This window comes from Podarcis liolepis (assembly GCF_965112155.1).
Source record: "Podarcis liolepis genome assembly, chromosome: 1".
NCBI lineage: Eukaryota > Metazoa > Chordata > Lepidosauria > Squamata > Lacertidae > Podarcis > Podarcis liolepis.
The window spans coordinates 84,264,867-84,276,698 of NC_139554.1; the positions used below are offsets into that span (position 1 = coordinate 84,264,867).

The 11,832-nt window shown below is 45.2% G+C and overlaps 1 protein-coding gene across 10 annotated transcripts in view; it reads left to right on the forward strand.

The window, feature by feature from the left end:
• Positions 1-11,832, forward strand: part of AGBL2 (AGBL carboxypeptidase 2) — a 33,275-nt gene that overhangs the window by 12,051 nt on the left and 9,392 nt on the right. For 4 of the 10 annotated variants that reach the window (XM_083469245.1, XM_083469248.1, XM_083469247.1 and 1 more), the window contains 4 exons: positions 141-271; positions 4,063-4,129; positions 6,109-6,228; positions 11,325-11,513. In XM_083469245.1, the coding sequence (XP_083325371.1) occupies positions 141-271; positions 4,063-4,129; positions 6,109-6,228; positions 11,325-11,513 (507 nt within the window). The remainder of the gene's footprint in view (positions 1-140; positions 272-4,062; positions 4,130-6,108; positions 6,229-11,324; positions 11,514-11,832) is intronic. The other 6 variants (XM_083469249.1, XM_083469250.1, XM_083469253.1 and 3 more) reach the window with 4 other exon arrangements.

The following is an 11,832-nucleotide window of genomic DNA, read 5'->3' on the forward strand; positions in this document are numbered from 1 at the left end:
AAAACCTCGAAATGGTTGGCAAATCTATTCTACCCTGAGTGCTTCAATTCTGCTCAAATGAGATATTTGCTAACCAAAAAAACTGCATTATGTAAGTTTTTAATCGGCAGTTCGTCCATGCTTTCTACCCTTTCTCTTAGTTTCAGCAATGCCTATCTGAACTTAAGGAACTACTGAAGCAAAAAATCCAGAGAAAGCTCTCAGAGCTGGGCCATGTACAAAACATAGATGGTACTTGGAGTGACATCTCTCTATCAGATGTTGAATCCAGGTAACTCAAGTCTGCAAGCTTTTACTGACTCGAACCTTAGAGAAATGACAAGGAAATAGTGCTGACAACAGGTGACGTTCCAGGCTTTATTGACAAATTAAAACCTGACATATCACCCAGTCCAAATGGCATCTACTAAAAAGTTCTTAAAGAACTTAAATGTGAAATTGCTAATCTTCTTAAAAAACATGTAATTTGTCCCTAAGATCAGTCCCCATACCCAAGGATCAGATGTTTTAAAAAGGATCAGAGATGATATGGGATATTACAGGCCAGTTAGCTTACCATCTGTTCCAGTACTGATAACTGATTCTTACTCTCTGCTTCCTGTTTCTTAACTAATTACTGACTCATAAGAGGATCTCTCCTCTTATTCCATGCCTGCTGAGTTTACCCAGGAAACCTTGGTCTAGGATTTTATGAAAAGCTTTTTCAAATTCTAAGTACACAATGTCAACTGGATCATCTCTATTTCACATATATTTCACAGGAGGCAGAATAGCAGTTGCTGGAAACCACAGGAGGAAAAAGTGCTCTTGTGCTTGAATACTGCTTGCTTGTTTCCCAGCCACTGTTCAGCCACTGTGAAAACAAGATACTGGACTAGATGAGCCATTGGCCTGATTCTGGGGGTCCTTCTTATGTTACGCTAAGACCAGACCATGTCATTACCGAGGAGGCAGGTTTAGTCGTTGTTTGAAGACTATCCCTGCCTCCGGGTCTGGCCTTGACCAGATGGATACTGGAATCAACAGGGGAAACCCACATAACCTGAAGGTGTTGCTGTGTAATGCCAGGTCAATGGTGAATAAAACCACTGCCATCCACGACCTGATTGTGGATGGAGGATTTGACCTGGCTTGTGTGACAGAGACCTGGTTGAATGAGACAGATGGGCCCGTCCTTGCTGCCGCTTGCCCACCAGGTTTCTCTTACGCACAGCAACCCAGGTCATGTGGGCGGGGAGGGGGGGTTGCAGTGATTTTTAGGAAGTCATTAGTCTGCACCAGGCGTCCTACTGGGAAGACCCAGTTTTCTGAGTGCATGTTCTGGAAGTTGGGCAATAGGGGCAGTACAGGATTCCTTTTGGTGTACCGACCTCCCCGCTGCACCAAGGATTCCCTGTCCGAGCTGCTTCAGGTCGTGGCGGATGTTCTCCTGGAGACACCTAGTTTGGTTGTCCTAGGGGACTTTAACATCCACGCCGACACGACCTTACAAGGGGCCGCTCGGGACTTCGTGGAAAGCATGGCCTCCATGGGGCTGTCCCTGAATAAGTTGGGCCCAACTCATAGTCATGGACATGCCTTAGACCTGGTATTCACCTCTAGCGACGTGGGTGATCTGACACTAAGTAAAAATGAAACCAAAGAAGTGCCATGGTCAGATCACTTCCTGGTGCAACTGGACTTCTCCGCGACCCTTCCCCTCTGCAGGGAGGTGGGATCAATTCGGATGGTCCGCCCCCGCCACTTAATGGATCCAAATGGTTTCCAGAGAGTGGTAGGGGATGCTTTATCCCATGTTGATGGCCTTTCAGCTGATTCCCTGGTGGCCCGCTGGAATGCGGAGTTAACCAGGGCTATCGACTGTCTGGCTCCGAAGCGCCCTCTCCGATTGCATGGAGCCCGGACAGCCCCGTGGTTTTCTTCGGAGCTGAGGGCGATGAAACAATCGCTGAGACGGCTAGAGCGTCTGTGGCAGAAAACTCACTCCGAACCTGACCGGACACAGGTTAGAGCTCAACGTCGAGCCTACCAAGTGGCGATAGCGACGGCGAAGAAGACTTTCTTCACCGCCTCTATTGCATCTGCAGAAAATAGTAGCAGGAGACTCTTTCAGGTGGTCCGCAATTTAACGGAACCACCTTTACCATCGGGGCCTTGTAAAGACCCCAAGATCTCCTGCAACGATTTTGCAAAGTTTTTTGCAGATAAAATCACTCATATTCGGAAGGAGCTAGACACCACCGTGGGAGCAGGGCTGGGGCGGGAGAGTGCTAGAGCCCTGTCTGGTCAAGTTGCATGGAATCAATTTCAATCCGTTACCCCCGAGGATGTGGACAGGCTGCTTGGACGAGTGAAACCAACCACCTGTCTCCTTGATCCTTGCCCATCCTGGCTTATAAAAGCTAGCCGGGAAGGGCTGGGCGATGGGCTCTGCGGGGTGGTGAATGCTTCCCTCTGTGAGGGAACATTCCCAGATCCGCTGAAAGAGGCGGTCATTAAACCGCTTCTTAAAAAACCATCTTTAGACCCGGCCAGTATGGCCAACTATCGCCCAGTCTCAAATCTTCCATTCTTGGGCAAGGTGATTGAGCGTGTGGTTGCTGAACAACTCCAGGCACGCCTGGAGGATGCGGACCATTTGGATCCCTTCCAATCAGGGTTCAGGCCTCATCATGGGACTGAAACTGCCTTGGTCGCACTGGTTGATGATCTCCGGCGAGCTAGGGACAAAGGTGAGAGTTGTTTCCTAGTTCTGCTGGATCTCTCAGCGGCCTTTGATACAATCGACCATAACATCCTTCTGGACCGTCTAGAGAGGTTGGGAGCTGGGGGCACTGTTATACAGTGGTTTCGCTCCTTTCTCCTGGGCCGTGTTCAGAAAGTGGTGGTGGGGGATGAGTGTTCAGACCCTTGGGCCCTCACTTGTGGGGTGCCTCAGGGTTCCGTCCTCTCCCCCATGCTTTTTAACATCTATATGAAGCCGCTGGGAGAGATCATCAGGGGGTTTGGACTGGGTGTCCATCAATATGCAGATGATACCCAGCTCTACCTTTCTTTTAAATCAGAACCAGTGAAGGCGGTGAAGGTCCTGTGTGAGTGCCTGGAGGCGGTTGGAGGATGGATGGCGGCTAATGGATTGAAGTTGAATCCTGACAAGACAGAAGTACTGTTTTTGGGGGACAGGGGGCGGGCTGGTGTGGAGGACTCCCTGGTCCTGAATGGGGTAACTGTGCCCCTGAAGGACCAGGTGCGTAGCCTGGGAGTCATTTTGGACTCACAGCTGTCCATGGAGGCACAGGTCAATTCTGTATCCAGGGCAGCTGTCTACCAACTCCACCTGGTACGCAGGCTGAGACCCTACCTGCCCGCTGACTGTCTGGCCAGAGTGGTGCATGCTCTAGTTATCTCCCGCTTGGACTACTGCAATGCGCTCTATGTGGGGCTACCTTTGAAGGTGACTCGGAAACTACAACTAATCCAGAATGCGGCAGCTAGACTGGTGACTGGGGGCGGCCGCCGAGACCACATAACACCGGTCTTGAAAGACCTACATTGGCTCCCAGTACGTTTCCGAGCACAATTCAAAGTGTTGGTGTTGACCTTTAAAGCCATAAACGGCTTCGGCCCAGTATACCTGAAGGAGCGTCTCCACCCCCATCGTTCTGCCCGGACACTGAGGTCCAGCGCCGAGGGCCTTCTGGTGGTTCCCTCATTGCGAGAAGCGAAGCTACAGGGAACCAGGCAGAGGGCCTTTTCAGTGGTGGCGCCCGCCCTCTGGAATGCCCTCCCATCGGATGTCAAGGTGATGGACAACTACCTGACATTCAGAAAACATCTTAAGGCGGCCCTATTCAGGGAAGCTTTTAATGTATGATATTTTAGTGTTTTTTGGTTTCTGTGGAAGCCGCCCAGAGTGGCTGGGGAAACCCAGCCAGATGGGCGGGGTACAAATAATAAATTATTATTATTATTATTATTATTATTATTATTATTATTATTATTATTATTATTATTATTATGTTGCCCTGCATCACACCAATGGTTTCCTTTTCCTTTAATTAGCACAAGTGGCTCAGACAGTTCCCAGTCAGATGGCCCCCCTGCACATTTGCTCAACATGGATGAGAAGGTGAGAGTTATTCATTTTTTGGTGAACAAATCTACCTGGAAAAATACAAAAACTTCAATATCCTGGTCCCTTGTAATGGAATGGGGACACTAACCTTACTACAGATTGGGTTGCTATTGATGTAGTGGCTCAGAAAGAGACCATTACAGGAGATGTGCATTCTGTTACTGGAAAGAAAAAATGCACATATTTCAAAGGATTTAATGAAAAATGGAAAAAATTGATTGATGAGGCTTTTTTATTTTGTTGCTGTATCTGTTTTCTATAGTTTATTTTCCTCATGCTTTTTGTACTAATTTATTGTCAATGAAAAGTATGCTAGTGGTATTGTAATCTATGCAAAGATGTTTTTTTTCAATACTAAGCTTGTTTTGATACTAGCAATTGAAATTCTACATTGTATAGTCACACTGGCTGTCTTTGGAAAACACATTTCAGCAAGTTCTTTTAAACATGCCTTAAAAGGCTAGGCATTTCTGCAAGAGAAGGAGGTGCTTTCCATTTGTCTTTTTCTGTTTAAAGGACACAGTTAATATCCTAGTTCTTCAGTGATATAGCAAGGAGTGCTCAGTCTCTAAATATTTTAAAAATCTACGCACACCCCATAGTTGAGTTGATTTTGTCAGTTGTTTTCTGTGAGATGCCTTTGAGACCTGTTTCCACATAGCAGTTGCTAGAGTAAAACATGCATGAACTGGAAGGAGAATTGCATTTTCTTGCCAATAATGTAGTGTGGTTTTAGTGCTGGGAAAATGCAGCCACAGAACTTATATTTTGAATGAAGATATCTGGACTGCCTGCAACTAATAAGTAAATAAGTCTTTCGGAAGATGACAATTTGTACAAGTCCTAAGAAAACTATGCTACTGGTTGCTATTGGAGCCTGGATAGGTAACTTATTAGGACTATGCTGTGAAAAAGAACAAGAATTATACTGTGGGGGGGACTTAAGAACTGAGCAGAAAAATACAACAAACACTGGGAGATAAGCTGTATTTTGTATGCTTGTTGACTCAGAAGTAAATACAACTGTGTTCAACAGAACGTACTCAAATGTAAGTGTGCACAAGATTACAGCCTAAATGCCACAGAGCAATCTCAATAATTTCTAAATTATTATTTATTTGGAATCTAGGAATACTTTGGACGCTGAAAGAAATAGAAATGGACTTTAAGGCCTGGTTTGTATGTCACACTAAACCATACCATAGCTTAGCATGAACATGCAGGTGTACAAGCTGTTTGAGGGGAAACCATGGCTACTTTGCTGCTCCCTGGTCATTCTGCTGCTGTGCTAAGCTACGGTTTGGTTTAGCATGCTGTCTGAACCCAGGCTCATGCCTTAGCTCTCTCAAACAATCCATAAGACAATCAGTTGCAGCTTGTGATTAGCAGACCCTCCAAGTGTCCCTATTTTCCAGGGACATCCCTGATTTAGAGAAACCACCCTGGGTTATGATTTGATCCCGGAATGTCCCACTTTTCCTTAGGATGTCCCTATTTTCAGTGGAGAAATGTTGGAGGGTATGGAGTTATCTGATCCCCCAGCCGTCTGAAGGCAACCCTGTATAGGGAAGGTTTTTTAATGTTTAATGCTTACTATGTTTTTATATATGTTGGAAGCAGCCCAGAGAGGCTGGGGCAACCCAGTAAGATGTGTGAGGTATAAATAGTGAAATTATCATTATGGAATGGGATGCCCTTATTTTCACTTGACAAATGTTGGAGGGTATGTGTTAGTCTGGAGAGAACTAAACCACAAGCCTGGATTTGGCAAAATGTTATGCCAAGCCATGGCTTAGCTCGGGACTGCAGATCAGCACAATGACTAGGGAGAAGCAAAGTTGCTGAAATCTCCTCTTGGAATCTTTATGCTTGTTTAGTTTAGCATGCAAACAGAACCATTGTTTGACTGCATTTAGGTGGTAATTGGGAACACTTTCACAATTGTGTTGTTGTTACTTTTTTAATCTCTGAAGGATTTTAATGAGAAGAAGAAAAAGAAGAAAAAGAAACAACTCAGAACAAGGAAGGAAAGGAATGAGTTGCATCAGAAACTTACTCTGAGTCAAACACCAAAACATAAGAAAGATATCCTGGTAAGAGGCCAATTAAAACAGACCAGATAAGTGCCTTTGCTGGAGGAGGACAGCCAGCTAGAAATGTTTCTCAATGGAATGCAGTTCAACTGTTTGGATATTTCACTAGTTTTCTGTCTAGTGAGTGTTGCTTTTTTATTTTTTTATTCCTGTATTGTTGAAGTGGTCTAGGTTATTCTCATGACTGACACTTTTATGGGGCTGAATGAGACACTTGCCTCAAGCCTCAGGCCATGGGTGACTGATCAGTACCTTTTCTCCCCCCTCACAGTCCCCCCCCCCATCCCCACAAGTGATTACTCTTACCTCCCCAGTTTTGCTCACATCATCCTCATTTTTTGTTTATTGTCCTACACAGTAAATTGCTGGTGCGCTGCCTCTATAGTCTTTTAAGTTTGGTGCCACTCCTCCTACTTCCCTGTTACTGGCCATAGCCAGGCCTCCACTGACTGACTGGTCACTTACCACGTTACTGTCCTGCAGCAAGCCTGGTCAGTGCTGCTATCTCTTGAGAAATTTAGGTGGGTCACTCATTGTCTTATGGAAAGGTCTGGCTTTCTTGGGCTGCCAGGTGGCAACAGGGGTTGCCAGTGCTTGCTGGGTTGGTACTGTCTACTGACACAACTTAGTAGAGCTGCATTGTTAGAAGGACAAGCAGAAGCTTCTCATCTTTCTCAGTCCATCATTGACATGACTGCACTAACTAGCCTGGGCAAGACATGTAGTGGTTTGGGAGGTGCACTTTTTAGAGTGGAAGATTTTTGAGGTCCTACATGCCCCCAAATCTGGCTGTTCAGCCAGCTACCTCACTCTGTCAGTTTTTGGCTCTACAGCCAGCTTGCTTCCTGCTTTGAACATTAAGTCTCCACACTCCTTTTCCCATTTTCTGCTGGCTAGGAGGGAGTGCCAGTGAGAAAAATGTGGAGGTGCTGGCAGCATCCTGCCTCTGTCTGTGCCTTTGGTTTTCCTGCAATTCACTCCTCCAGGTAGAGTGTGCTAGTTCAACTAAGCAGCAGAAGGGAGAGTGAATGAGCAGGTTTATTGTGGTGTTTTGTGCAAGTCCATATCAGCAGTGGAGGGAAGTGTGTGTTTCCATGCCTATACACATACCTACCCCAGTCTGACCTAGTGGCAGAAGGAGACTGAGAGAGAACGCTTCTTTCTTATTCCTTACACCTCTTCTTCTTTCCTACCTGTACTCCTTCTCTTCTTGAAGCCATTGACCTTGCAACATTGTCCAAATAAGAAAACTTCTGACATGTGAAAGGGAAGAAGGGAAAGAGAGAAGACGAGTGTGTGCCAGAATCCAGACAATGATGTTTCATAGCTGTGCTATCCCAATAGCAGACTATATATAATCACACACTCAGCCAGTTCCTACAGACCAGCTTCAATCTTGTTGTGCACCAGAGTAGAGCTTTCATAGATCATAGTCAGCTTCATCAGATGCAGTCTTGAAGGTGCCACAAGACTCCCCCTCTGGAAAATTTAGTGTATGAGGAATAATAGAGTGAGAGAGCTGCTGTTGTCAATACCATGAAGAACTTTGGCAGTGGTAAACATGTCAGTGAGTGTGGGTATGACAATGAATATGCCATGCTCTATGTCTTTCACATTGTATCTGTCAACAGTGGGGCATGCATAACCCAGCTGTAGAGGGGTACCACTGAGCCTCTTGGACTTGCTGATTAGGAGGTCAGCTGTTTGAATCCTCATCACAGGGTGAGCTCCTGTTGCTCTGTTCCAGCTCCTGCCAACCTAGCAGTTTGAAAGCATGCCAGTGCAAGTAGATAAATAGGTACCGCTGTGGCAGAAAGGAAAACGGCATTTCTGTGCACTCTGGTTTCCGTCATGGTGTTCCATTGCACTAGAAGTAGTTTAGTCATGCTGGCCACATGACCCGGAAAGCTGTCTGTGGACAAACACCAGCTCCCTCGGCCTGAAAGCGAGATGTGCGCCGCAACCCCATAGTTGCCTTTGACTGGACTTAACCGTCCAGGGGTCCTTTATCGTTTTTTGTTAACCTTCTAGTGTTTGTGAGAGAATATGGGGGCAGGACAATAGATAATGTTGGAAATTAAGCAGTGTGTAGGAGTGATGGCTAATCTCTCTCCGTTTATGAATGAGAGGTGTGTGAGAGCACCCTGAATGTGGCAGAGGCACCATTTACTGCTCTGCCTCAGGTAGCAAAATGTATTGGGCAGGGCCTCAGTATTCTGCAGAAACAATCACTGTTTTGTTATAATTTGTTCGTGACTTCTAAGGCAGCCCACCTATTAGCCACACTGAGCCCTTTATCTCAGGAGGTGGATTGGGAGTAGAGAATCTACATGCTCCCTCTGGCCTGGCCACCCACCTACCACCATTTTGCTTGCTGCCACCAGCCTGCCCAGCTTCCAGCTACTCTCCTGCTGTCTACTGTGCAGCAGCCAGTGGCACCCACTACCTAGCATTTTAGGAACATCACTGCTTTGCCACTGCAGTGCTGAGTTATTCTGGAAAGTCTTTCCTTAGTGTAAAGCACCTCGGGCAAGGTGACCCCAGAGAGCATCTGTGCCTCCCCCATCTTTCAACAACAAATACTGTTTAAAGTTCAACTGTATGAAATACAAAAGTTTGTTAATGGCACAGGATTGCTGTGAGGAAGCAGGTAGCCATGTTAGTGTCTGACACATAATTATTTTTCTTTTTAAGCGGCCATATGAATGATCTGTACATAAAGGGTACAGTAGGAGACCTTACACCTATTTTTTTTTAAACCCCACAATTATAAATGTGACATTTTTAAAGGTTACAAAGCAGAGTGGGGATGAAGGTAGTTGTTCCTTGTCATCATTGATGTTATGGGCACTATCCACTATACCCTTGCAGGTTAATCATAGTTCCTTATTATCCATCTGTCCAGCACACAGCTGTTAACATTTCTTATATGCTGTGGTCTAATTAACTAGATTGTGATTCCTTAGTAGTGGTAGTAATGATAATAGTACCAAGGGTTGCCATATTTCAAAATGGTTAGTGGATATACTGCTTTTCTTCAACTGTCAATAAGTGGCTGCCTACTCTTTTCCTAGACAGGAGATAGTTTAGTTGCACATATAGCAACGCCATCCAATGCATACCCAAAGGTTGCATTCAATGGTATATCTTATAATAACAGAAGATTATTTAATCCATTGGAGGCTTGCTTTAGCCAAGTGAGGGGGGATTTTTGTCAATTCCTTCATTGCAGTACCCATGCCACCTGCACATAGTGTTTGAAAGGGTCATCCAATCCACTGGAACAGATTTTGGAGGCATGTCTGCAGGAAGAAGGTGGAATCAGCATAAAATGGTTCTATCCTCATTCCATTGACAGAAGTAGCCACTGAATCAAAGAGCTTTCCATCAGCAGGAGTGACACAGTTGGATATGACCCTAAGATTCTGTCATAATCCCCCCTCCCTACAGAAAAGCATGGGGGATAATTGCATTTTGTAGACTGAAAATCACTACAATCTACTTTGGATGTGAAGAGTTCCATATTTAATCCCTGATTATTTTCAGAAAAATAATCTCATAGCAAGGCTGAAAAAAAGATCTGCCTGAGACCAGGAAAAGTTGCTGCCAATCAGAGTAAACAGGCCTGACTCAGTTTAAGAAGGTTCATATGTTCAACTAGATACACCAAATAAAATAAATACATAAGTCAAACAAAAAACAGGAGTATTCTTTCACAAAGTGTTCCATTTATAGTTGTGTCTACACTAGGGTGTCAATATATATATGGGGCACTGTTCCCATGCTTGTGTTGTGTGTGCCTTCATTCACACGCTTTCACTGTTCATAAGTATGACATGCACTGATACTCCTATCATTTTGGCACCAAGCGAAGATGTATTTGTTTGCTCAGGCATTTTAATTTTTTGTTTTGATTTAATGTCTTTCTCTGGTTTGTTTGTTTGTTTGTTTGGCTACCTCTGTGCATTTTTTATGAGTTTGTTCATTGTTTTATTGATATGGTTATTATAGTTTATTTTCTGTTTCAGCCTGTCCTTTTATAAGAATCGGAAGGGCAGGCAGTAAATATTTTAAATTAAGAATATATCATACACAAGTGATAAACTCAATGACATACATTTTCTTAAAATACAATATAGAAAGAACGGAAAACAAGGCAGTGGTGTAGCTAGGGCTTTTGCTGCCCAGGGCAGTCACTGAATTTGCTGCCTCTCTCACTGTTCATCATCTGTGAGCCCCACCTCCATCAGCTACAGAGCCTGGCAGCCTGTGGGGCGGTCCCTTATGATCCAGGGGTGGTGGGTTAAGATGAAGTGCTGACTCCTCCACCATCAGCTTCAGTGCAGCTGACGCCTGACTTCCACTCAAGACTAGCAACAGACCACATTAAGAGTCCCAGAATGGGGCCCAGTGGAGGCTGAACTGGGCAACCAAAGGATCCATTGGATCCTACACAGGCACACTAAGATTAGAGATCCAATTTGTGTTTCTCTACTGTTCCAGCTTGGTGCAGCAAAACCTCAAGAAAATAGCCCTTCCCACCATCCACCTTTCACTGCAGGAACCAGAAGGAATTCAAATTGACAGTGGATCTCCTGCTCTCATCATCCTTCAGGGCGGGGTTAGCATTGTTCTGTAGGACTGGAGAGATGTAATTTCAGATATTCAATCAGCCACAAATTGATCATCTGACCTTGGGCCAGTCACTATTTCTCAGCTTATCCAGTGGTCAATGGTATTTTATTTTCAGTGTAAATGAGACACTGCTTTTGTAGCTGGTTGTATACAACAGTGCCCTCTTTATGTATTCACATGGCATAAACATGTAGGTTGTCCTCTAGATCCAAACACACACACACACACACACTATAAGCAAGCAATACTCCAAAGTGCTTATCTTGTAACCTTGCCATTTAAATGGTTTAATCCTGATAAAAGATCCTGTTTCCAAAAAGGACAGGAGATGGTAGTCTGATCTCTTCACTACTTTTAATTGATCTCTGAGACGTTGAGGGGAGGAAAATAATAAGGGGGTTGGCCGGGTTGGCTGGGCTGTGTGCACATTACTGCTTACTCCAGCTTTGCTTGGAGGGAAGCCTTCCCCCACCCCTTCCTCTCTCCAGGTTTTCTCTCTCACACAGTTGCAAAACCAGACTGGGCAGCAGCCCATCTTCTGCTTCACGGGGAAAGGGGAAGGAGGATCTGCAAAGGAAAGGGGAAGCAGAATCGCTACGGGGCACCAGGCACCATCCTGCCAGCAAAGTGCGGCTAGAGTTAGTAGCCAGGTGAGAGGAGGCACAGCGAGGGAGGATGATGGAAGGAGCACACATCTACCCCACCAGCCAAGCACCGCCTGGGGTGGCCTGCCCCCGGTACCCCTCCCTAAATATGCTACTGAAACAAGGCAACTAAATGGCACATTATAGGGCAGCAAAAAGAGGCATCTACTTTCTTATTTCCTGAAGATTGTGGGAGGGTGTAATTAGATAGGAAGGCAATCAGCCTGTTCTGTAGCCAGCTCAGCTTGGCATGCCTGAGATTCATCACATATAAAGAGACAATTTGATCATTAGCATTTGCCAGTGGCACAGGGAGATGGGACCA